Source organism: Pomacea canaliculata, linkage group LG1 (genome assembly GCF_003073045.1).
Source record: "Pomacea canaliculata isolate SZHN2017 linkage group LG1, ASM307304v1, whole genome shotgun sequence".
Classification (NCBI taxonomy): Eukaryota; Metazoa; Mollusca; class Gastropoda; order Architaenioglossa; family Ampullariidae; genus Pomacea; species Pomacea canaliculata.
The window spans coordinates 19,855,024-19,883,021 of record NC_037590.1 but is presented as its reverse complement, the minus strand read 5'-3'; the positions used below and the strand labels follow the sequence as shown (position 1 = coordinate 19,883,021).

Here is a 27,998-nt window from a genome sequence, read left to right as displayed (position 1 = left end):
TGATCGTATAAGTTATCATATGTGGAGATGCCCAAGCACTGCAGGTGGTTAGTCCTCAACCTTTGCTGTTTGCTTTACCTTACACTGTCACCTAGTGCTGTTTCTAGAGAGTGTAGATAATATCATACTTTCTTATATCTATACTCTGCATGGAGCTCATAGATAAGACATTCGACCCGCTTTATCGTTATGACATATTCCTCTCACCTTGCAGTCATCGGACCTAAGACTGCGACCCCACAATTCAGTCATTAGTCATACTGTATATATGTTTACGGCTTCGTTGTGGTATCGTTAAATCCTATAGATGTCCATGGTTTAATCACAGATATGTTTCACACATATATATATATCTGTGGACTGTGGTATTACTCTTATCACAAAAGTGAAAATACTCGATCGAGGTCTATAATAGTAATTATATGTGTGTACGTGTCTGAACGCTTTTTCTGCTGTGCCAAGGATCATTCAATTGTCACATTAGTGCCGATTAGGTTGACAGACCAGACTTAACTGAAATTAATGAAAAATTGGAGAGGAGTGTAGACACGAATGTAGTGGTCCGTGCGAACGTTTACTTTTGTATCTTTGTCATTACGAGAGCTCGCGCGGTTATCTTAAAACAAACATCCTATAATTTATTTTTTTAAAAAACATCGCAATTAGCGAGGTCAGAAATAAAGATAAATACGCTGTGATGCAATTTTGTATAAGATAAACTATCAATAGCCTGCAAAAATCAACTCTGCATCGATGAGCCTCGAAATCTCAATATAACACAGCGACGGCCTTTAAAATTTGTACTGATTGCCCGCAAGTGAAGCACGTACGTTATAATTGCTTTCGAGTGTTGCCATCGATACATCACTGAACCACACCGACAAAAAGATTGCAGTCGTTTGCACTGATAATGCAAGCTTGCACATGCGATGCAGCTTGTTATCTTATTCCTGTTCATATTTTACAGGCTACAGTGCGTTATCGCTCATACAGCAACTTGCGATAAGGCCCTCGTTAAACTGGTTTTTCATTCGTCGGGATTGTGAAAGAGAGAAAGAATGCCTGTCTAATGAACAGAGCACATGCCTAAAACAATGAGGCAAAAGTTATAAATACAGGACTTGACTGCTTGCTTCGAAGAAAAATTCATCGTAACCTCGTTTATAAGGCCTGGGTAAGTGGATGTTATTCTGCAAGTTCACGCAGCAACAATGAATGTGGCGTTGTTGTCAAGTGATGGAGCAACGCTTTGATTAAAAAGACCTTAATCGGTGCTTCGCTGCAAAGGTACCGCCTTGACGAAATTTAGTGACTATTGTTAAGTTTACTTTTGCGAGATTACCATCTGACCCGTCTTGGTTTAAACACATACGTAAAGTACATATAAATCATGATGAGAGCTTTATTGGGTCTTGACCCCACCTTACGTCACTCTCCAAGTTAGCTCTTGCCAGTGTGGGTATAATAATTCTAATAAAAGGTTATTTTCAACACAAGAAGACGATCGCGATCATTTTGTCCTTCAAGTATTGTTTTATGCAGTAAGAGATAGAATGGAAATTCCCTGTATTATATGACTGACAATAGATGATATCTATTGTTACATCTATATATGTACTTCAACTGAAGGCCTGAAGCTTTCCTGCTCGAAGCAGACAGGAGACAAAAGACATATATGTTTTGGAATTTTAGTAGTTGTTAAATTTTAAATCATACAATATTCATGTCAATTTGAAGAAATCACGAGGAGCAAAACAACCCTATATATACATGTCACCATCAGTACGCAATTTCAGTTTCGAATGGTTCATCAGTACAGCACATGTCTAAACCTTAAAACTGTTTGGTAGAAGCAAATTTAGAAGTATTTTTATGAAATTGCTTAAAGTGATATCTACAAGCATTATTATAAAAACTGTTTTAACTTAAGACCTAAATATATTAAAAATTCAAAATGTGTAACTGAACACAGGACTTTTAAACACTAGATTACACAAATAGCTTGGGGACTTGTCATCTTTAAGTGTTATCTTATGATTGTTCAACTGCTTACAATAATCATTAAGACAGTGAACTTCAAAGCTGAAATGTGCATTCACAGATATCCTGTTCAGACCTAGTATTTGAAAGGTCTATTTTTAAATTGTCAAATAATAACGAAACTTCTTTTAACAGTCAAAATCTGCTAAATCATCAGTGGAATAGAAAACACAAATAATACTTCGGCGATGCTGCTTGTGGGAATCCTTGCATGCCTTTTCAAGAGAATGCATACATGTAATCCCCCACTTCACCCCAATGACTTTATTAGTTTTGAAGTTTTATGTCACAACAAATTCTCTCGTCAGTATAATCACAAGATGGTTGCAAATTTTGTTATAATTATATAAAATTAATGATTTTCTGATTTTGGTAAATGTGATTGGTTAAAAGGAAACAATTCTGAGGCAACAACAAAAATATAAGCTTTTGTAAAACATTGCATAAAAAGTACAATTCCAGTTCCAGAATAAATATATCAGCAAGAGACACATGGGAGAGATGCCACAGTCTGGTGGTTAGTGCGCTAAGCTTGGCAGCAAAAGGTAATTATTTCAATGCTTACCTGAGTCTTCAAGTCAGAAACTTTCCCTTACCCACTCAACAGATATATGTCCGGGGAGGTAAAGTGATGCACAAGGAGAGGATTGGGCTCTGCCTTCCACATAACATGCTGTAGATATGGCAAGCCATTTACTGTTTGCTGTCATAATGGCTCATAGGTTATGAGACCCACTATCTCCTAGCTGTATCTCCAAAAGATATCTTGTGTCAGTAATAGCGCATTATTTCATCTTTTCGAAAAAGGAGGCTTTCGAGTGACATTTCTTGAAGTGAATCAACCACTGCAGTGTAAGATGAAGGCCACATTTGTGTCTCAGATGCGAGCCCTGTTGTGGCGCAATTATCTCCTCAAGCGCCGGAACAAGAAACAGCTCTGGCAGGTAATCATTATACCAGAACATCAAATATGTGCATATGGCACTTAAGTTATCATTTCAACAAATATTTTTTTTCCTAGGGCCAATGTTCATCAAAAATAGTACAAGAAATGCCCAATTTTTAAAATAATTGCTCAAGATGTAAGTAGCAGCCAATGCCTATTAAAGTATTTTGAGTTGGGCTATCTAGCTATTGGTTGCAAGGAAATACTAAAATTTACTTTTCAATATCTTATATCTGACCAGCTATGCTCTATGGGTTAAAAATATTAAAGGCACCTGGACAAGGGGTTGTCTAACAGATTGAAAGCAGGCAGCATAAAAGGAATAAGAACTTCTTGGTTTTAGCATAGATTTAATGCCCTGTTCCTGTGCTTTATTATAGATGCTCACAAAGTATAGCACAATATGAGCTTATCTGGTTATTGAGTGCTTCAGTTCTGTTAAATCATGTGAATACTCCAAAAATCTGCAGAGCAGATGCAGTTCTTAATTATAGAAGAATTTTTTATACCTGCCATATTGCAATTTCTTTAGAGTCTGTTTAAAATCAAATTACAGTAAGGTGATTCTCATTTGATATTTCAGACTTTAAGGGACTGATTTTTTTAAACTTTTGCAGGAGGTGTTCTTTCCAGTTTTTTACTTATCCATTTTGATCATGATCAAGGCACTGGTAAAACCAGAAACAAAACCAGCTGTTCAGTTCCCCGTAAATTCTTTGAACAACATCTCCATGATTAGCCCGTACAATAAACAGCTTCTTGTTGTTGCACCATCGCACATTGATGTCAAACCAGTAATGAGGATCATATCGGGAAAACTTCAAAACATTAATTACACTATCTACCCAACCAAGGAATTAGCCGAGGAGGCCTATGAGCAGGATAGAGATAATGTAGCAGCAGGAATAATATTTAGCTATTTACCTTCGGAAGGAAATGGAAGCAGTGTCTTGAGTTATGCTATTAGAATGTCATGTGAATCGTCCCCAGACACAGGAACCATTTTCCGACAAGCACTGGATCAAGGTAAGGGATATTCCATGCAGTTAACTAATTGATATATTGTAATTTAAAACCTTGTGTCTGCATGTTCAGATGAGAAGTATATACATATATTGACTTATTGTAAGATGTAAATTCAAGATTTGTAAGAGAGAATTTCCTTTTTTTAAGTAGTACTTTGCTTCTCTTTTTTTTCAGGTGGTTGTAGGGGAGATGACAACAAACAAGGTAGTGGAACTGGGGACTGTTTGGTAAATATGTACCTTCAGAATGGCTTTGTCTACCTACAGACTATAATTGACTGGGCACTCATGCAGGTGAGATTAATATTTCCTTGTCCTTAAGCACAGCTTTTTCCCAGACTTTTATGTGATCTAATGGAGAAACCTAATTTTAATGACCAGTGAAAGGCAGCAAAAATCTTTTTTTTCTTTAAGACAGTAAAAATAAGCAACCATAAAAGCAGAATAATAGGTGTACACATTTGCGCCTGCTATTTCACAATCTATTTCCAACAGCTAAGGTCATCAAAACTGATATTTTGTAGTGTTTTCATTGTTTTCGTGTAGGCGCAATGGATTAATTTCCAGCAGAGCTATGCTGCCAAGTAAAGTAAATATGTAAATATATTATTTTAGGAAAATGAACTTGCATTCTAGAGTGAAAATGCAGTCTTCTGTAGTTTGTTCAATCTGCAGATGTTGAACTTTAGATTATTTATACAGTTTGATGTGTGCACCTGAGAAAATGACTGAAACAGGGTGATGGGTTAGAATCTCTGTTAACAATAGGATAGTTCGCAACGATTTGAATGTTTATTTACTATTATGAGATCAGTCTGACATGTCAGCCAACTATTCCCCAAAGTTTATTTTTTAAAACTAAATTTGGATTGTTCCCTCCTCCCCAGTCTTCATGGATTTTATCCAAACATATACATGCACACTAATATATGTTATATCCAAAGGTGTATGCCCTCACAGAAAGATAAGCAAGCAACGATCTCCATTATCAGTATTCTGCATGGCTGTTGTAGTCTTTATAAACCACATGAAATGAATAAACTTGATTAAAAAAATTTGAGAAAAGGCATACAAGTACAAAGTATACTGTCAAAGATTATCCAATGTATAGGTATCGGAGATGTTACAACAGAAATCAATGCTTGAGATAAATACCTAGAAGCCCAAAACATCTGTGCAAGTGACAAATTTGACCTGGAATCTTAATATTTGCATTATAGAATATTGAAGAATGAGGAAGAGAAAGTGGACTGCATGGGAAATAGTCGAAGAATTAATTCCTTGCAAAAATTATCAGAAAAGTTGCTTGTAGAAGAAAACATGGTCTACCTTACTAAAAAGTATTACTGATGGTACAAGTACTGAAATCTTTAAGTCAGGGTTGGTAGCCCAATGTCCAAATGCAAAGTAGTCTTAGCTCAATGTGTGTTTCATCAGCAAAATAGGATTTTAAGAAAGAGAAGAGAGTGATTGTCATTGCTTGTTTCATTTCAGAATGAGAATATAACAGTACCTTTCATGGATGTGAATGTCCAGTTGATGCCTAAAAATAAATACACTCCAGATCTCACATACCTGCAGACAGTCGCATCCATCTACTTTGTGATGGCATATTCATTCTTTATAAACTTCCTTACTATCAACTTAGTGGCTGAAAAAGAGAAAAAAATACGTGAGGGCATGTTTATGATGGGTCTACGGAACTCTGTGTTTTGGTATGTTAGTATTTTGTGTTCATTCTACATGTATGTGTATAGGAGAAAGTATTCTGCTGGCATAAATTGCATAAAACATTCCCATGCCCATTAAAGATGAAGATATTATAGTTGTGGTAGTGAATGCAGTATATTTGTTCCCCTATTGCAGCTTTATAAACACACACACAGACTTACATACACATTTACAGACCAGACACATGAAATTATTCAGTGAAAAGAAGCATACACTACATATGCATGCACATGTCTGTGTGTGCATGCTCATTCATGTGTATGTAAAATAATACTGTTAAATCTTTTTTTATTGACACATACTTTGGTATCATTCTTTTTCTTTTTGTTACATTTGCAGGTTGTCATGGTCTGCTGTATATTTCCTGATTATTTTATTGGTAACTGTTCTGGTGGTTATTCTAGCATCAGTTGGCAAATTTTTTCAACATAGCAATATTTTCCTGCTTTTCGTCATGCTAATGTTGTATGGCCTTTCCATCATTGCCCTTGCCTTCCTTCTCACACCATTTTTCAGCAAAGCCCGGACTGCAGGTAGGAAATTTATAGCATCAGTTCTTACATTGAGAAATCTTCTGTTTACTTCTTACTTGCTTCTACTAGGCTAGAATGTTGCAGCCACTAGACAAGACCTAGGAAGGTTTTATAAATGATACATAGTGTGTATGTATTTGTTTAATTGAATGCTGCTCAAATCCATGTTGTTTGACCAATCTTTAACAAAATTTGTTGTAAGATGTTATTTGTCTGTGGGAAGATGATTTGGTAATATCTTTATTTTAATGCTATTTTACCTATTCTAAGATGTCTTTTCAAAAGATTTTGGCATCACTGGCACTGATGTATTTCATTATGAGAAAGATTGGGAGGAGATATATGCCCAGTAGGCAGCAGCAACACTAAAGACTGGAATGAGCAAATTAGTGACTTTTTTAAAACAGTTTTGGTAGTCTGACATCAATATCATTTCGTAAGATACTGAGAGAGTGATACTGAATCAGTAGCAGTGATAATAATAATAATAATCACAACTGTCCTTTCTTTGAATGAGCCTTTTGCTGTTTTGCTACACTGTTGCTATAGATATCAACCACTGAACTGAATGTATTCACAATAAACTCACAGTTGGAAGAGTTCACTTGAGATTAGTCCTGTGATAATTTAATTTGTGACTACTGGCAACACCAAGTAACCTTGTGAGTTATTTACAATTTCCTTTTAAGTTTGAAGTATGATCTCAATATTTACATTTGTTATTATCTAATTTTCATTTGCAGGCAGCATTGCAAGCTTCTCTACAATTGTCATATCATTATTATACCTGGCTGTAAGTCAGACTCGCACAACCACGCCTAATGGGTATCAATATGCTGTTCCACCAAGTGCCCAGTGGGTCATGTGTCTGCTGTCACCCATTGCATTGGCTCTAGCAATGGATCAGGTAATGTAAAAATGCTGTAATAAGCATTTATTTTCCCACTTTTTATGTCCTGTATGGCTGGGTACCCATGACACATTAACAATAATGATAAATGCAAAATTTGTATTTTCATTTGTTGGGTTCATGATCCTGTTTTCTCAGGGAATCTTCTTGGACATCGCAAAAGGTGGCATGAACTTTGACACAATATCACTTGGAGATTTTCCTTTGCAAGCCCCTCTGATTATGCTGGTTGTGGATATTATACTGTACTTTCTGCTTGCCATATATCTAGACCATGTCATTCCTGGTGGGTGATTATTTTACTATTTTATTGAGTTAATTTATTGTGAACTTGTTAATTCTTACAATTTTATTGATCCATCTGAAACCTCCCTATTGTCCTGATAATAATGCATTATTGTAGTCTAAACCTGGCACTGAATTGTACAAGACAGTGATGTCTATTTTGGTATCTCATTTCCAGAAGTCATTTTTAGCTGCTTCAGACAAGGCATTTATAACAAAGTTTGACTAAGAAATCTACAGTAGAAAGTATATGTGGCAGTTTCATTGAAAACAAAGTAAACCTGTCAGTATCTTTTAAAGGTAGTTATACATTGCTTTTTTCAAAACAGGTGAGTATGGTGTGCGGTACAAGCCCTGGTATTTTCTGCAGTGCTCCTACTGGTTTCCTCAGAAGAGCAGTCTTGGTGAAAGAACTCAGCTTGTGAGAAGTGGGGCACATGATGACAATGAGGATATTGTGTCAGGTCCAGATATAGAACCAGTGACACATGACATGCACAATAAAAGAGCATTGAGGTGAGATGCACTGAATCTATTTCAGTCATTAAGTTTGAAATTCTGATCAATGCTGTCAAATGCAACCATGCTTTAAGAGTCACACATTTTCTTATGATTGTTTATTGTTTACATCATTTGTGGTGATATATAGTGTAACTATTTGCTTTTTTCTTTTACTTTGCAGAATCATTAATATAACCAAGGAGTTTAAATCCAAGGAGACAGTCACTGCAGTTAAAGGTACACTTCAATGACAAAAAGAAGAAGCATTATCTTTGAGTGACTATAAAAGCTCATTAAATCAATACCATAAGATAACTTTTATAAATATTAACAGGCCCTTCTTCATAATATTTATTTTGTCTGGGATTGAATTATCTTGCCAATAAAACTTGCTTTGTGTTGTAGAACTTTCTTTGGATCTGTATGAAGGCCACATCACAGCTTTGCTGGGACATAATGGTGCAGGAAAGACAACGCTGATAAATATGCTTACAGGCTTGATGCCGCCTTCTTCAGGAACAGCCCTGATAAAGGGACTGGTCTGTATTTGATGATTGGTCAGATTAGCAATTTACTTGCAGACTAAAAGTCAGTAGTCAGTTTTTAAAAAATTGGTGTAAATTGATAGTTACTTCATGGAAAATAGAAGTTTGATTGTAATAGAGTATTATCTGTTTGTGTGTGTCTCTCTCTCAGAGAGTGTATTTGTGAAAAAGGAGGAAAATAGATAACAGAAAGTGGTCTGGTTCCTGCAATATTTTTATTATTATAATTGACAGGATATCTCTTCAAGTGGTGATATGGAGGAGATTCGGTCAATGTGTGGGATCTGCCCTCAGCACAATATTTTGTATGATGAACTCACATGTCGTGAACATCTCATCCTGTTTGCTGGAATTAAGGGAGTGCCTGTTGGTCAAATAACTGCTAATGTAAGACTGTGAAATAGACACACACACATATATATATATACACACACATGTGCACGTGCACACACACATACACATGTGCATCTGTGCAAATCATTTTTGTGTAACAAGGCTAGAATGGTTTTCTGATAAAGAAGATATTTTCAGGATGAATGTATTTGGACATTAAGCAATAATTTAAGGATCTTATAAATAGCTTTTAAAAAGTAATTTCAAGAAATGTCACTGGCCAGTGTTGGTACCTGAAACAAAATATGTGCATTGAAGATATTTATGTATTCTTCAACCCCATCTGCAGCCAATGATGAAGATTGGGATCAACTGCACACTGGCAGTTGATCCCAATCTCCTACTAAGGACCTTTTCTTTCTTCTTTTTAGGTGGATTGGGCATTGAACAGTGTCAATCTCATGGACCAGGCAGAAGTATTTGCCTCCAAGCTGAGTGGTGGACAGAAGCGGAAACTTTCTGTTGCAATGGCTTTGATCGGTGATCCCAAGGCAAAACATATTTATCTCACCTGTTTTCTATAAGAAATTTCACTTTTCAGTTTTAGTACTGTTGTAAACATTAAAGGGTACTAAGATATTAGTATCTTAGCTTTAGGGATTTGACTTCTTCTTCTTGTTCCTAATCGCCCCCAGTGGAGCAGAGGGCACCAGAGGGATTTGATTAGTGTAGCACTCTAGTAGTGTACTGAGTTATGTCTTTCTTTGTAGAGGATAGGCATCAAACAGCTCCTATCCCTTTCTCACGCTGGCTGTGTACATAATAGCCAGCCTTGAACTGCCCGACCGCAGCTACTGGCGACTGGACTTACTGTTACACCCGAAGTTACAAAGTTGCCTGAGCCACCTGGGGAGACCATGACCAGACAGGGGGGTTGGTGGGGATGACCACGGGACTGAGAAAGGTTGTGACGAGACCATAGGAAAAGGGGGTGGATGTTTCTGGAATGTTTAACGAAAGATAGAATAAATATAAGTAGCCTAGCTTTAAGGTTGATGGGTGCTTTTTGATTTTGGAAGTGAGCGTGGAGATGCGGCCGGCCAGCCACCGAGTGAGACTGAATAAAATTTACAGTTTGTTTTTTTTTTTATCTTTGTTATGTTCTTAAACGACTAGCCCATGCCTATATAGCCATCAGGGACTGACGTGTTGGTTACATTTACATAAATCATGAATCAGTTGTGTAGTTTACATACTTCTGCTTAATGGCCAGAGGTATGATAAATATTGTCAGCTATTCCTTTAATGCAACTGTGGTAAAAATTAAGCCATTTTAGTAGGACAATCTAGTTACATGAAGTACTTACATATAAGGTTTCAGATATAAGTACAGACCTGTAATGATCGTTATAAAGCAAGCGTACTCTGAGTTGCTGAGGTATGGAAAACTGATGCTACTTTTTGTTTCATGTTGCTGTCAGATAATCTTCTTGGATGAACCAACAGCAGGTATGGACCCATACTCAAGACGACATCTTTGGTCTTTACTGAAAAACAGTAAACAAGGCCGTCTTATTCTACTTACAACCCATTTTATGGATGAAGCTGATATTCTTGCAGGTTCGTTTACGAAGTGATATCTTGAAATGACAGTTGCAACTTTATACGTGTCATGTGTTTATTACACACCACTTTTATTTAACTATGCTTGTCCAGGAATTTTGTAGTTGATTTTTCATCCTTTTTTTCATTGTCCTAGAGATCTGAAATTTTCATCAGTTACTCATTATTGGTGACAATACAATATTAAATCATTTCTAGCAGTAGAGTAGTGAAATACATTTTTTTTATTTTTATTTGACAACTTAAAAGAAGAATTAGGGGAGATAAGTAACTGCTTCTGTAGAGCTAGTAAAATTATAGTCATCTCCCCTACATTGGCCTATAAGAATAGAATAAATTCACAAAGTAAAAGGAGAAAAATTGGTAACAAAATTTTGTTTAAATAAAGACTACAACACTTACAATAAAATAAGTAAAAAATTTTACACTTTTACTTGAAATCCACTAAACAAGAGTAAACTATTTTTTCCCTTATGTCTCTGGATTATTTTTATACATATAACTAAAATTAGAAGTGTGAGGGGCACACTTGGAACTGGGGCCACTCCAGGGCTTCCTCACACTTTTATATTTTAAGTTATATGTCTTAAAGAAAATCAGGAGACTTAAGTAAAAAATTGTTTTACCCTTTTTAGTACATTTCAAATAAAATTATTTTTTAAAAGTGTTGACTTATTTTATATAAATTGTAAATATAAGCACACATGCATGCATACATGTGTATATATACTCATTGGCCATCATTGTATTTAATTAAATTTAATTAACAGAATCATAACATTTTTAGACAGGAAAGCAATTATCAGCAAAGGAAAATTGAAGTGCTGTGGATCTTCTCTTTTTCTAAAGACTAACTTTGGCATAGGCTATCATTTCAAGTGAGTGCACTTTTAAATAACAGGTCTGAAGTGATTAAATAATCTGAATTGAGTTTTAAAATACCTTTATTATAAGAGAAAGGTGAAAGTAAGTTCAAAGCGAAATCATTTCAGTTGAAGATACTTTGAATGAAATGCCTGTAATGATCTTAAGATCAGAGTGCATGACCATTTCCACCACTAGGTGAACAAGCAGTCCCACAGAGCACAAACTCTGATGGAGGTAAAGAGATGAAAATTTGTTAAAATGCAATTGGGGAGAGGAAAGTGTTGTATTAGCCTAAGTAAGTTATCAGATACTGAACGCTTTGTTGTGGTGTTGCTGAGTGTTTTACGCTTCTAGTTTCTGTTGCCAGTAGAGAATGAAACCAAAAATTTTGAGAGGTGAACAATGTTTGAAGGTAGTTTTTTTCCTTTAATCAAGAGATCTAAAAGAGTTAGCAACTTTTTGCAAAGCAAAAGCCAAGGAAAGTAACATTTTTAAGCAAAAATTTGATGACCTGAAAATGCTATCAGGAATGGACGCATTGGAGCATTCATCAGTCACCTCACAGAAGTCATGATTGAAGTTCCAGCTACATACAGGACTGAGCTCCATGCCCTGTAAAACACTGTAGTCCACCAAGGACTTACAGATGACTGCAACAAGCAGAAAATAGTGCTCCTCACCAACTGCTTGTCTGCTCTCCAGTTACTGGCATGCAGGTCTACTGACCTCTGATCTCAGCACCCTCACCAAACAATGTGGTGCTTCAGTAGATGTCAAATGTTGGCATTGCTGGAAACAAAAGAGGATAAAAGCTGGCCAAACTGGGAGCTCAGTATCTACAACTAACCCTTCAAAGAAATGAAGATTCTCATGAAATAGAAAATGAGATCTAGCTGAAGAGCCAAGAACTAGGGGTACAACCTGCAAGACTATTTCAACTTACTGGACCAGAAAAACCAGATCATCATCTCTAGTCTGCATATGTAACATGGTGACCTACCACAGGGGTCACAATCATGTTCACTCTGTAATTAACTCTCGAACACGTAGCCATAGGTTGTTGGAACCTCTTTATTACGGTGACCGCTTGCTGGCCACCTGAAGGATTTATCTTTACACAGTCAGAACATAGCTCCGAGCACACATTTTGTCGTTAGTTGGCCGAACTGCTGCTTGGCGATGACTCGTCACATCCTTCTCTCAAGCTGCTTTCTCTTTCTCTTCTCCCCTCAACTCTCGTCCTCCCTTTTTATATCCCTCAGGAGGATATAATTAATGTGCCATGGGTACCTGGCCATACAGAATATGGCAGTGCTGGCTATTCTACTGTGTCCACCTGGAGGGTGGGGATGCTGGGGCATGGTGCCGCCCCTTCTTTCTCTTGCGGCCCCCTCACGGAGGGACCCAAAACAAATCAGCGCCCCAATCAGCAATCATACCTGTCCGTGTTACCGACCAATCAGCGTACAGCTGGCATCTTAGGTCTACCATACATCTCAGCCACCATAGGCTGAAAGATAAAATACCTGAAAACTGGGACACTACCCACTGTGAATGTTGCTTTGAGGAACAAACTCTAGAGCACATTCTTCAGTCTAAGAAGAAGCACACCGGAAGCTGTGGCCAAAAGAAAACAGACTACACACTAAACTCTGGGGAAACCATCAGAGATCTACGGAGAATGGTTGATTTTTTTTTTTTTAATGAATACCCCAAAGTCTACTGAGCATAGAAGGGGAAATAAAAGATGTCCACTACAAAATTATTGTTGAATGTGTTATTATTTATTTGTCTGTCAGGGTTGGGGCAGAGGTATAATCTGTTATTCACCGAAGGCCTATTACCAGCCTTGTCTGAAGAGAATTTTCTAATTTTAAACAAATTTCTTGTTTAAGAGAGATAGAAATAAGAGAGTGATCGCATAGTGGTATTGGTGAGGGGAAGAGCAGGACTAGTAAAAGTGAAATATTAATTTTTCAGTATGGTCAAGGAGCAGGACTATGATGAAGAGAGAGTTCTGCAGATGCTGAAGTCTCATGTCAGTGGGGTGACATTTAAGAGATCACATGGCAAAGAGGTTGCCTACATCATTCCTCATTCTGAAGTCAGCAAATTTCCTAGTGAGTGTATTTTTTTCACATAACTTCTTTCTTCATTTTATTTTGTTAAGGAAAAGATTTTCTTTTCTAAATAAATTAGTACTTACTAAGGAGAAAAATATTTATTTTCTCAAAAATTATGATGGAAGTGTGATACATTTATACTACTGATGTGGGCAGTGAAGCTACCTTTGATGCTTACTTTGCATCAGCTTGTGTCTTAAACTGTTTGTGAAATTTGGAACTTCAAAATAATGTAAAGAAACTCACACGGGATTCAGATGAATTTACAAATCAAATCATGTGAAGCTGGAAAATATTCAGAGCATTTTTGTTATCCTTTTAATGTTACAATGTACATTTTGTTATTAGATTATGGTTTCTTGTCGCAACAGTGTTGCATTTCTAAAGGATTTTTTAAAAACTGTAACAGAGCTCTTCAAGTCTCTGGAAGAGTCTAAAGATAACAAAACCATTGCACAGTCTCTTGGAATCAGCAGCTATGGTGTTTCCATGCCTACACTAGAGGAGGTCTTCCTGAAGTTAGAAGAAGATACAGAAGAGAACAACAAAACCATTGAAGGCAGTCAAAATCCATCGTTCTACAGCTCTGTGCTGCCGTTGGATGTACAGGAACCTACTAATGTGGATGGGGATTCAACACTTCTAGATCCAAGCAAGATTACCCCCAACATGCAGAAAGATTCTGGTCTTATCAAACTTCACATTTTGGGCTCTGATGAAGATCCGATTTCTCCTGACCATCCGCAGCAAAGCTTTATTATTGTTTCAGATACTTTTGCCGGTGGGTCTTGTTGCTGCTGGCATTGCCGTGAGTAGAATTTCTCAGAAAGGTGATACATCACATCCCATATCACTGCAAATATCAGCTGCTTGGTATGCTAATGTGTGGGGATTTCAAGCTGTCAGTAACAACTATATGTTTTTGGACTCTGTTGGTGAGTGGTATTGCCATTTCCAAATGATAATCTTTTCGTGATTGTTCCATAAAATTGTTGCCTGGTTTTAATAAAGAAAAAAATGTTACAGAATTTGTCCTTACACCTAAGATACTTATGAAAGGATTAACATGGCACAGGATCTGCTTGTTCATGTGATCAGATGAAATCTTTCAAGATTCCATGCCATTCCAATACTTCTTGAAGAATTGAGATTTCAGGCAAAATTTGCTTGTAATAGAACTGATATATTTCTCCTAGACAATGCAACCAGCAAACGTTTTGAGACCACTCTCAACTCCACCTTTATGGTGGACAGCTTTTTGTCTGGCAAAGTCAACATTCTTGATGTGGCACCCCATTTCCTCGGGGTAAACATTCTGGCAACAGATTCAGGGGTAAGAACTGCATGGAAGCACATTAATTGTCTGTCCATCAGTCTCTTTAGAGGAAGAAAGGTCCAAGTACAGAGAGAAATGGTCAAATATTGATTGATTTGCAGATACATTGGTTAACCAATTGTAATCTGACTTACTTATTTCTTGAACTAGTTCTTTGAACAGAAGAAAGAGAAAAGAGCACATTGCAGTCTAGGAAGGAATCTTTGAACAGTGTAGTGTTATGCATTTGATGTACAATGTTTTAGATTTCAGGATTTTGGTAGTTGTAAGTTTTGTGAGTTATTACATGCCTGGTGCACTTTCTGTTTTCGTTTTTATCTACCAGACTGACAGCATCTTAAGTTACACAGCACTCTACAATGACACTGCCATCCATTCTCTGCCTGCAGTCATAAACTCTGTGTCATCAGCCATCCTTAAGATGAGGGACCCAAAGAAGCAGATTATAACCTATAGTTTTCCATGGCCATGTGGCAATAAGTTAAAATGGGATGGAAGCAGCTTTTCGTCAGCTTTGATGATTGGTTTAGCTTTTGTTCTGGTTGCCCCAGGCTTTGCTGTCACCATTGTGTACGAAACTCAAGTGGGTATTTAAATGGTCTTGGCTGGGCTTAAAATAAGCTGTAAATGAGAGAAATCAGACTTAAAGATTACTCTTTAGTTGAGGAGAATTTTATATTTTGTTTTATTTTTGGAGATTTTTAACGTTTTTTTACTCACAAAGTTAAATAACCAGTTAGTGCACAAGTGGCTGTCTTTTTGAAAGAAGCTGTTCCAAATTTCACAAGATTTGAAAAAAAAAAGCATATCAGTATTCTGCTAGAGGAGATTGCTAAGTATGGCTTACAGCCTTTTTACAGATAAAAAATGCCAGATCACAAGAGTTGACAAACTCTGTTATTTTTCTTTTATTGGCAGATTCCTAAATTGTTCTTTTGTGAACCAAACTCTAAGAAGTAGTTATGTGTCAGGTATTATAGTCTTATAGTTGAATGGATATATGTCAGAAAGAAGCATTTTTAAGTTTCTAGCATTTTTCTTGGATGCATTATGCATTGCAAACTATTATTACTTATGGTTGAGGATTACTTTGATCGTGCAGTCTCTTACATATATACATTTATATTTGCTTTGCATTTTGTAACCCTCAGAACAAAATCAGAAGCCAATTACGTGTGTCAGGCGTGACCTTCAACATGTACTGGGGCACTGTGTTCATCTTCAGTCTCCTCATTTACCTGATTCCAGCTGTCGCCTGCCTTATCATAGCATTAGCAACAAAGGTAGAGTTACTTTGCGTTACCTCTTTTGTAGTAAACCAGACAGTGTGTAAAATAAAATTTGCTTATTAAAAATAAAAAAAGGTGAAGGTCATCTTCTAACCTTTTTGATAGCTCTTAGTCTTACTGAACTGCTCTGCTACTTTGTTTTGGGTTGTGTTGCAAAAACTTGCTGATCAAATGCAACTATATTGCAAATGTTAACTTGTTGTATACTAAACTAAAGAAAAATGAATAAACGTTGGTAATACATATATTAAAAAGAAAAAACCCAAAGGAATCACAGAAATGGAAATATATTTAATTTAATTATGAATAATGATGGTTAGCGTGGTATGCTAATGCCAACGATCAACATCACTAAAAAATAAGGAATGTTTTTTTCCCCTTGAGAGAGAATAACTTTTAGATTTAAAAGTTATAACGTTTATTCAATTCTCCGTGGAATACCACGATTTTATTAAATGCTTTTGTATTTGCTGAAGTTATTGCTTTTTAAATTTGTATGCTGTTTTTCTGGCCTTCGCTGCTTTATTTTGGATTTCTTTCCAGATGCAGAATGATGACAAAAATGGTTTAGGTCTTATAAGCGCAGTAACCACAGTGAAATTTTTTATGTAAAAATGCAAGATGTGTTATTCGAAACGTTGGGAAACCTCATGGTCCCTTGTGTCATTTTCCTCATTGGTTTACACACATATTATTTAAACAAAATGTTACTTGAGTACAATTACATCAATTTTTGACCATTTTTAAGTACTCCTTAATAATAAAATAATACAAAGTTTTCAAATAAACTGGTTCATAGTGGTAGGCATGCAATCTTGTATTTTCAAAATCAAGGGCACTGTATTAGAGAATTAGAGAACAGGAACAGATCAAGTTAATAGAGAATTAGGTGTAGCACTCTAGTACTGTACAAAGTTATGGCTTTGTTTTGTAGAGGTAGGGGTCAAACAGCTCCCAGGACTGGCCCTTTCTCACTCTGGCTGTGTACATAATAGCCAACATTGAACTTCCGACCCGCAGCTATTGGCGACTGGATTTATTTTTATACCCAAAGCTACGAAGTTGCCTGAGCCACCTGGGGTGACCATGACCAGACAGGGCAGGGTGAGGTGACCACTGGGCTGAGAAAGGTCATGACGAGACCATGGGAAAAGGGGGTGGATGTTTCTGGAATGTTCGACGAAAGATAGAATTTGATTTTGGAAGTGAGAGCGGAGAGGCGGCAGGCCAGCCACCAAGTGAGAATCGGAATAAAATCTAAAGTTGTGTGGCTATTTTGATCTTTCTTCTTGTAGGACAAGCCCATCCCTACATAGCCATCAGAGACTGACGTGTTGGTTACATAGGCACTAATTATGACACATACTGTGGGGCTAACTTTTTTTGTGGATGCAGCGTCTCCTCTTCATTGCTAACTTTACTTATCCAATGCTCTGAACCTTTAAGTGTTAATTAAGGGACTCAATTAACAACTGTCAGCTATGGGAAACACATTTAACTGTATGAGTAGTGAACTGGCTAGTGTATGTACCTTTAGCCTCACTTGCTAGTGCTTTAACTTCTTGGCCATAAGCTTCCCCATGCACTAAAACAAAGACGAGGTAAACATAGCTCCTTGAAAATGGGTAATGGATTTTCATACCTGACTATTCATACCAAATCAAGGCATATTTTTGCTAATCTTTAATTAGTATTGTATTGTAACTTTTTTTCTTGAATAATCCCACTGACATATTTTTTCTTTTTTTCGTTGTAGTTGCCATCTTTCACACCAGCAGGTGCCATCCTGAGTGTGATATTTTTGTTTATCGTTTTCATCCCAAATGCTTTGCTGCTAGCTTTTGTGTTTTCATTCTTCTTCAACAAGTTTGAGACCTGTATGGCTGTCTTACCAAATATCTTTACTATGGTAAGTATAACACATGCAAATAATAGATTAACATGAGCAAGTTGTGTTGTTTACTTGTGTATTTCTATTCTTCACTTTTACAGACTGTTCTTCAGCTCATGCTCCATTACAATTAGTGCCATCGATATCCTTGATGAAAGTACATTTTAAACAATCAGGATGTGACAGTTGAAGGTATGCTCAACTGTGGTATTTTCTGCTCCTGATAGAGAAGCATCTTCAACATCAGCAGGACCACTATCACAACTTCATCACCTTTAAAAAGGCTTTTTGACAGAGTGGGGCACAATGAGCTAGAGCAATCAATCACTTAATCAGTCCTCTGAGTGCCATCTGGCATGAAGGAACAACAAGGACCTCCATCTGGTTCTGTCTGCTGCTGTTGTGTAGACTGTTTTGAACAATGGACCTCTTCTCTTAAGGTCCTTCTCGATGGTTCTCCTCCATGTTTCTTTGGGCCTCCCTCTGTTCCTCTTTCCTTGCAGTGTCCATCACAGGGCTGTTCTGGGGATAGAGTCTGGAGGCATATGGCACACATGACCTAGCCATCACCAGCACCGCAGTTGGATTGCTTCTGAAAAGGTGTACATCTCTGCCCTGTCTCACAGCTCTTCGATTGAGATGGTGTTGAGCCGGAAGATCTTTTGTTTGGAAAACTTGGTTTGGAACACTTCTAGCTTTATCTTGATGGAGGCTGTGGTCTTCCAGCACTTTGACCCATATAGGAGAACACTAAGGATGTTGCTTTTGAAGATCCTGATCTTTGTGTGGATGCTGAGGCCAGTGGATCTCCAAATGGGCTTAAGCATTGCAAAAGCATGGTTGGCATTGCTGATCCAGGTGTTGACCTCTTGTTCACAGTCACCATCAGCTGTCACCTCGCTGCCCAGGTATAAAAATTCTTTTACATCCACTAGTGGACTCCTACTGATTGTGATAGTGTTATTATTTGTCAGGTTGTTCCTTAGGACTTGTGTTTTTCGATTGTTGACTCTTGAGTCCTATCATGCTGTCAACCTTACTTAGGTTTTTGGTCCTTTGTTAGAGGTCTTGATGCAAGTAAGACAAAAATCCAAAAGAGTGTCTTATTCAAGTCATCAAAGCACTGTATAAGAACTATGCCAGCACAGTGCTGCTGAATAACCAAGCGGAAAGCTTTCTTTCATGTAAGAGTAGGCATTCATTAAGGGTGCACCCTATCCCCTGTGCTCTTAACTATTTTTTCTTAAAACATCATGGATGAAACCCTCCACGACCATAACACTTCAATCAGTGGAATGCTGATTTGCAACCTGTGCTTTGCAGACGACATTGATCTGATAGTCAATACTAACATAAAACTGCTGGACCATACCAATAGACTGACAGACAGTTCAAATGTATGAAAATGGAGATCAACCTATAAGAAAGTCATAGACGTCTATATTAATGGAATACAGCTCAAACAGATAAGCACACTTATTTTGGATCCACCCTTTGAAATTCTGGAAGCTCTATGACAGATATTCATATCAGGATCGCAACAGTGGCAAAGACTAGGTTGGATAGGGTCAAGTGCAGCTATAACATCTGCTTTTCTATGAAGTACAATCTGCACAAGTCCTTTACAGTACTAAGCCTGCTTTACAGATGTGAAATGTGGACCCCTCTTACAGAAACAGAGAGGAGAATCCAGGAATTCAGGAACAAGTGTCGGAGAAGGCTGCTCTGGATCTCATACAAAGAATGAAAAACCAATGAGTTTGTGGGTATGCATGGTTTCCACACTTGTAGGACACCAGGAACTCCTACTTGTAATAGTGAAACAATGTAAGCTAGTCTGGTTTGGCCAATTGATGGACACAGAACTTTGTCAAAGACCATACTTCAAGATACCGTGAGGGATTGTTGACACTGTGGTGACCAGAGGAAGAACTGGCTTACGAACATAAAAGAGTCGACTGGTCATTGTGTGCTGGACCTGCTTACTATTGCCTGGTAGGCCTGAGTGGCAGTCCTAGCTATATAGCTGCCACATCTATCCATGTGCCTTCCCCATCAACCAGTCTTAGTCAAGAAACAAGTGAATGAATTTCTTACAGTGAGTCAGAATCTAGGTTAAAGTTAGCATGAGTATGCTTGGTGTTGGAGATGTAAGGAAGTATGTGTGGATTGTAAAGTTTGCCTAATATAATGTTACTCATGGTTTTGTCTCATGGTTTTATTGGCCTTTCATTTAATGCTTTGTTCAGATTAAACTCTTCTAAAAGTATTATTGCAGACTTATTCTGGGATTAAGAAGCTTAAACATTAAGACAAAAATATTACCTAATATGTGTACAATTCATCATTTTAATGCATGTTACTAAATGCAACAAGTAAATTACTGTTTCATTGAACTGTGTGCAGGCAGGCATGATTCCCTATATGATTGTGTCACTTCTGGATATGCTGAGCACACAAAATACAGCCACAGTTCTTCATTACATCTTTCTTTTCACTGATCCTCTGTACACAATATTTGGTGGATTTTACTACATTGACAAGGTGATCATCATGATAGCTGCAAGCACTATTTAAATGTTAACTTCATTAGCAAATGGTCATGGTCATAACAAGTTACTGCATTGTAGTAGTTTACATAATTGTAAATCATAATTTATTTGATATAATTAAGTAACAGTAACCTAATTTTTTTAGATTTTTCCTGGTAAAATCTAACGAATCAAAAGCAGAACAAATACATTTTACAACAAAATCATCTTTAAAGGAATGTAGACTTAGATATTTTTTCTGAGTATCTTGAATTAAAATATAACAGAGGATTATAATATTTCATTGTGAAAGGAATAATTCAAGCGATATAAGCACAGTGACAGAATTTTGTCAGAGTTTCAGTTCTCAATCAAGTTTCCCATTTGCTGACATCATTTCAGATTAATATCTCTCCAATATGTGCATGTACTCTCACAGTCTCATGATGTCAACATAGAACCTCAATCTGCTGTTGTTGGGAATGTGTGTGTAAGAGAGAGACAGAACTATTTCAACATATACATTTATATTATCTCTTTTATATGCATATACTATTGTTAGTATGAGCACTATCTTGAATTGCCCCTGGGAATCAAAAAAGTTCTCTCTCTCTCCCCTTGACTTCTTGTCCTCCCTTTTATATCCTCTGGGAGGGGTAATGTGCCATAGGTAGTCAGCTGTACAGGATGGCAGCACTGGCTGTGCTACTGTGTCCATCTTGTGGGCGGTATTGGGGCTAGGTGTCACCTCTTCCTTCTCTCAAGGCCCCCTCCGTCCCCCTGGACCCGAAACAAACCTGCACGCCAATCAGCGCAACCTGTCCATGCTACCCACCAATTGGCCATCAGCTGGCATTTTAGCCAGCCTCTACCGCAGGCCAAATCTGGTATTTATCCGTCTAAGTATCAGAATCAACAAGTTGTGATGTTAAAAGTTTTTCAAAAGATTTGTAAAACGAATTATATTTGGTGTATGTTTAGTAATGCAAATTAATATTACTTATCATTAATAAATATTACTAAACCTGCACTAGATATCAGCAGGGCAAATTTAACAAAATATTTTTAATAGTTTATTTAATAGTAAATCAAGTTCTTTCCCTCTTTGCAGGTGCACCGTGTAGCATTGTCTGAAATGAGACTTCCTACAGTTGGCGAATATTTTTCTTTCAAAAACAACATTCTTCTCTGCATTTTGTTGGTAGGTGAAAACATTACACTTTGCAGCCAAATTTGGATGCTAGAGAAAAAAATTATTTAGTCAAGATAATATTTATAAAATAAAATTGATAATGTTGGTTTTAATACTCTCCACAATCTGTAGCAAAAGCTATTGATTGCTCAGTAATTTGATTCAGTTTTATGCATATTCGCTTTTTCAGGTAGAAGATGTGCCTACATTATTTCTTTTTTATTGCTTGTGCGCATTACTTTGCTTTCAGCCTCTCCTTGAGTTCCCATTGCTGTATTTACTTCTGAGAATTCTGGATGTTCGGAGGAATGGAGGTACAGTGCAAGAAGCTCTTCCCTTTGGCTTCTCACAAAGCATGAGGATTATACCACCTGAGAACACAGACAAGATTGAGAACGAGGATGAAGATGTAGCAAATGAAAGACAGCTGGTGGAAAGACTGTATGAATCAGAGGAAGGAAGAGAGGTGTGGTTATGATTTGTACTATTCCTTTTAGCTAACAGTACTATGAGTATGGAAGTAATGTGGAAGCAAACAGTATTATGGATATTTATGGCTAATAATAATGAACATTTATTTAGTGCATTTCCAACGATTTGCTCAAAGTGGTTTACACAAATGATATACAGAAGTAAACTAAATCACTAACAAGCATGCAGCCTTATTCACATATAACAGACATACTTATACAGCAGAAATACATGCTCATACATGAAGTAAACACAGACGCATTGGGCTCAGGGTCACAATAAACTTGCTGTGCTGATAAAGGTGCATCTCAAGTTTAAATTTAAAGGTGGTAAGAGAATCAGAGTGTCGAAGGCTGACGGGTAATCTGTTTCAAATTGATGAAGCCTGGTAGGAGAATGGCCTCTGTTTATTCAACATTGTTGTCCTAGTTAGAGGGACTCGAAGAAGTTTGGTGTCAGAAAATAAGTAAAGAATAAGTAATGTATGGGTATATAAATCATAGTGAGTTCAGAGAGGTATCAAGGACCAGCTATGCATTCCTGAGTCCATGTCAGTAACCCAGCAAGTTCAGTAAGCATAGCTCACACGTAACATGGCAGGAAATAACATCTGAGAGGATACGTATGTAGCTACACGAAAAGGCTATGAAGAGGTTTTATTTTTATTATAGTTCTTGGTTTTATGATGTCACCAAGAGGATATGCATCAACATGGACATATGAAAATGTGGGTATGAGGCTGTTAACAAAAATAAAATCTCTCCAGATTTTTTTTTCAGGCAGTTCTTAGGTCTTAACAGTTTTTTCGCATACTTAGTTTTCCCTCATCTTTTCATTTCTGCTCTTCAGAACTGTGCAGCCTTTGTTCGACAAATCAGGAAGGAGTTTATAAAACAAGAGGAGAGCATGCCATGTAAGAAGTCAAAGCAAGAGCAGATGAAGATAGCTGTTCGCAATCTTTCCTTTACTATAAACAAGGGAGAAGTCTTTGGCTTGCTAGGACCCAATGGCGCAGGGAAGACAACAGTACTCAATATGATGATTGCAGAATTCATCCAGACAAGGGAAAGGTATCTTTGTTTATTCACATAATGTGCAAAAGATGGTTGGTCCTCAAAATCTAGGTTTACCCTTCCCTTTCCTCACCACCATAGGATGATTCGTTTGTTTTTGTTTTTTTGTTTGTCTTTCAGGTAGTGGTGGCTGGCCATGATGTCCACTCTAATTTGTCAGAGGCCTTCCAAGCACTTGGTTACTGTCCTCAGCATGATGCACAGTGGGACACCATCCGACTAGAGGAGCATCTGGAGTGTTATGCTGCTATCAAAGGGATAGCCAAGAAAGACATACCACTTGTTGTTGACTAGTACATTTCTCTTTTTCTTTATCATTCCAAAACAGTGTCTATTGGAATATATATCACATGTTCTCATGAAACAAGATTTTACTGGATTAATGTCACAACCCAGACAAAAAGATTGAACTTATTAAATTGCTTGTTGTCTTTATATTCTGTTCACAGTAGCATTACATATTCCATGAAATTATGTAAAGTTCTGCATGTTTTTATTCTGTTTGCAGTTTTGTTAAAAACCTAAAGGCTGATGATCACCGTAAGAAGAATTCAAAAGAATTATCTGGTGGAACAAAGCGTAAAGTTAGTATTTATGAGATTTTATTTTGTGCTTTGATGTATATGCAGAACTACACACAAAAAGATGAAGACTTTTTTTTAATATGTGAAGTAAACATTCTTTCAGAAATTTCATTGGCTTATAAATTATAAACCTTGCTAATATTGTTGCCTGAACACCACTCACGGTAATACAGAGAAATGGCTTAGAGATCACTGTAAAAAGTGAACTTTTCTTTTTTTGTTTCTCAGCTCAGCTATGCCATGTCGATGCTAGGTTGGCCAGAAATAGTTTTGCTGGATGAACCATCCACTGGGATGGATCCTAAATCTAAACGCTTTCTTTGGTAAGCTAGTTATATTTTCTTGATGACATTAGAACTTTAGAACAAGAGTCTTTATGTTGACAAAGTAGTTTATTGGGAAAAAATAACAGGATGATGGTGAGGAGAGAAAAGAAAACAGAAATAATTTTCAGGTCTAGGATTTTCTTGTAAGCCTTTTGGTGCTAACATGCCGCGTCTTACATTCACTGAAGAAGCTTAAGAAGTCTCCTTTGTGTTGCTAAAAACAGGGACACCATCAGCAGCACCTTTGAGGGGAATGAGCAGGGAGCCATCTTAACTACACATTACATGGAGGAGGCTGATGCTTTGTGTTCACGCGTGGGCATCATGGTCAATGGCCAGCTAGAGTTAGTTCTCCATATTACCATTTATTTTGTAATTGCAAATGTTTTCATTCATGTGATTCATGTGGTATGCAAAGTTATGAAAGCTATTGCACGGAAAAGAAGCTGGGTCTTATGATAATGATGGTTCTGTTAACTGCTAGCAACTTTGAGCTTAATATTTGACTAGAAGTAACCTGTCATTCTTCTTATGCTTATTCTTCAAAGATTTAAAGTAGTTGATTTGTAACTGTGATTGGCTGTTGACACAGTACTATTTTATTGCAGTACCCATGTGCATTGTAACATATTTCAAAATTAATTTTGTAGTACTTGTTTCAAATGCTTAGGTGCCTTGGGCCAACACAGCATTTGAAGAGCAAATACGGCAGTGGTTATTTGTTGGAAGTCAAGCTAGGCATTGGTCAGAGTGCAGCAAGTGCTCTTGAAGATCGTCTGCTTACTTTGCAAAGCCATTTGCAGTCCCTTTTCCCCAGTGCAGTGTGCCTAGAGAGTTTTGGAGAGCACGCACAGTATAGAATACCACAAGAGGAAGTTCATGTTTTGTCTTCTGCTTTTGAAGCCTTTGAAAACTGTGAGTGATTTATTTGGGCAATTCATTGTTATTAAAGATTATAGTGGGATGAACATTTTGCTTTAAAACTGAAAAATGATAAAGCTGAGTGCTAGATGCTGTTGTCTAGGCATTTTTCACCCATGCAGGGTAGTCTTTGTAGATCAGGGGTGGGCAATTAATTTTCCCAAGGGGCCGCATGAGAAATTGGGATGGTTTTAGAGGTCCGGACTAATATAGTTAACTCAGTTTTACCCAATACTGTATATATAGTATATATACTGGCGGACGGGCCAGCGGGCGGGCCGGTCAGAGATAGGAGGCTGGAAGGATGCGGCCCGCGGGCCGCCCCTTGCCCATGTCTGTTGTAGATATTTTACTGAGGAGTGCTGAAGTGGTTGCTTGTAGGCATGCATGAACATGTGTAACCATGCCCACAGTCCACTCCTCTGCCTTTTTCAACAAAACAGTGTCACAATCACCATCACTTATCTGCCACAACACTCTGGCCCACGAGGTTGTTGTGGCAGGGACCATTGCCTTGACGAGTGCTGAAGGCGATGTTGATGATAAAACATCAAACAATGTCTATGGCCACCAACACAAGGCTGGATGGCTGGATGAGTGTTTGCATGGACCCCTCAATAAACGAATCCAAGAACCACTGAACAGTGGTGATGGTGGCGATAATAGAGATTATAGTAGAGGTAGCAATAATGATGATCCCCTGCAAGACAACTCGCTGTAAACTGCATAGCAACAAATGGACAGTAACACAAACAGTGACTCTTGTCATGTCCCTGGCTTCGGGATTCACTACACAGAACTTCCAGAGTCGGACACAAAATTATTCGTCCAAAGTTTCTGCATACAACTTATAACTGTTAAATAGAAAATTACTGTCAGTGAATGCTGGAGTTGTTGCTCATCCTTACAAGCTAAATGATATTCACTCTTATGTGCACACACTCTGCCTCGGTTAATTATCACATGGCGGTCTGGTGGCGCAAAGGTTATTGCCTGTCACCAATACAGTGAGGGTTGGCCGTCCTGGGTTCAGCTCTCGTCTCGGGCACGCTGTTCTTTCTCTGCATGTGGCATCTGTTTACAGGGCTGGCTGCCTTGCCGTGATATAGCCTTAGTTGCTGGCTCGGCGTCAAACACCAATTCCACTCCACCCCACTCAGTTAATTATCACAAGGCGAAAGATGGGTGATGGTGGAAAATGACTCAGCACCCCATCACATCTGGCCACTAACTTTGCCTGAGCAGGCAACAGACTTAGTAGTTAGGCATATCTGTGTCAATCAAGGCCTTGGATTACATATGGCAGCAGTATTTGATTTGCAAAATGTTATAGTATTTCAAGAACAGAAAGGGAGCATTTGTCCAGATTTGGGGAGATAGTATCTTGCAGTGACCTTTATTCAATCATTAGAAACAAAAATAGATTCAGCACCAGGTCCACAATGGAGCATTAGGATTCACATTTTTTTGGCTTGGCCAAAAATCTAGTTTTTGTAGCTCTGTTAACTATTAAGATTTGTGAAACATTAAGTTGTGTTTTGTGTAATTATTAGTGTCTACATGTAGTGCACACTATGTGAAACCAGTTCATATTTCTGTAACAGGACGTTAGTGTATTATACTACTTCATGACTACTGTGTGATATATGTTATTGTTTAAATTTATATTCATAATGATTTTGCTTTTTTTTAACTCTTGAGATCACTTAAATGGCACACATAAAACCTTGATGGAATAATTACTATGCGATTTTCCTTCTTAAAGGTAAAAAGAGCCATGGAGTGGAAGAATACAGTTTCAGTCAGTCCACCCTGGAGCAAGTGTTTCTTGATTTTGCTAAGAGACAGCTGAAGGAAGGAGAGGATCCTGGGGATGAAAACTTGCAAGGCTCAACAGCTAGCCATACCACAGATAATTAGACAAACAGAACTTCACATCGTGTTTGCAACATTATTGAGTTCCTTGATGCTTTTGAACATAAAGTGAGCTTTTGTTAATTGAGAATAATTATTTTAATGGTTCATACTTGTAAACTGACCACTTTTGGAACTGTTGTCTGTGATCCAGATTCTGCATCAGTTGATTATCAAATTTCTTATAATTGCAGCGCATTTGAATTTAAAAAATTTGTACCATGTTTCTATTGCAAATTGAATATTGTTTAAAATGTTAAATGAACAGTAAATTATTTTACTTCCTGTCTCCCTCAGAGTTATGAAATTAAATATTTTCAAATATTTTGTGCTGCTTCCCTTGTATATATGGTTAAAAGATATGCACCTACATACTACATTTTTCTACTGACAATTTTAGCCAAATGAAAATCTGATTTGTGGCAAAAATAATCAGCATTTTGTAAAATAAACACTTCTAATCTACAGCTATGTTCAGCAGATTAGACATTTGAGTAATTATATTGGTAAGCAATTTATGCATCTTATGCATTTGACAGTATAAGTTTAACAGTGAGCACTTTACCTTTACACTTAATCCTTTTCAGCTGTTTCAGCCATTGGTCAATCCCATCACTACTGTTAAGTCCTTTTTTTTCTCTGAACACAGAACAGAAGCTGCCAGGCTAAAAAAAGAGCTGTACAGTGTACAGCATTGTGATAGGACAGTGCTCAACGGATATATCTGTTGTCTTAGTCTTTGCTGATTCATTTAAATATAAAACATGATCAAATTGTCTTCCATTTTTTGGCAAGATGCTGTCTTCACTGCATTCCTCTTCATTCTCTTAACTTTTCATAATGTACACATATACAAGTATATAATAAACAACTGCCAGAGTGTTCCTTATGGACTGACATCTGTTATTCCAGTTTTAACCTGGTTGTTATGCACATTGCCAAATTATTTTATTTTGTAATCTTGTCAAATTCAGATATAAAATACCTTGTTATCACTCTTTTTAAGTA

At 37.3% G+C, this 27,998-nt stretch overlaps 1 protein-coding gene across 1 annotated transcript; it reads left to right on the top strand.

Annotated features, from left to right (window-relative positions):
- Window positions 1-4: 4 nt before the first annotated feature.
- On the top strand, window positions 5-27,986 carry LOC112575450 (ATP-binding cassette sub-family A member 5-like). The gene is given in 33 exon segments (XM_025257367.1): window positions 5-47; window positions 2,848-2,984; window positions 3,604-4,012; window positions 4,187-4,305; window positions 5,506-5,726; window positions 6,082-6,275; window positions 7,019-7,182; window positions 7,324-7,471; window positions 7,800-7,986; window positions 8,153-8,208; window positions 8,377-8,510; window positions 8,751-8,903; window positions 9,281-9,400; window positions 10,331-10,469; window positions 11,260-11,350; window positions 13,320-13,459; window positions 13,872-14,241; window positions 14,243-14,397; window positions 14,659-14,795; window positions 15,124-15,381; window positions 15,950-16,081; window positions 17,844-17,996; window positions 20,385-20,522; window positions 21,621-21,710; window positions 21,952-22,167; window positions 23,022-23,242; window positions 23,275-23,281; window positions 23,366-23,538; window positions 23,754-23,829; window positions 24,058-24,152; window positions 24,380-24,499; window positions 24,826-25,070; window positions 26,842-27,986. Coding segments are annotated over 33 exon segments (5,181 nt in total). The 5' UTR covers window positions 5-19; the 3' UTR covers window positions 26,997-27,986.
- The last annotated feature ends 12 nt before the right edge of the window (window positions 27,987-27,998 follow it).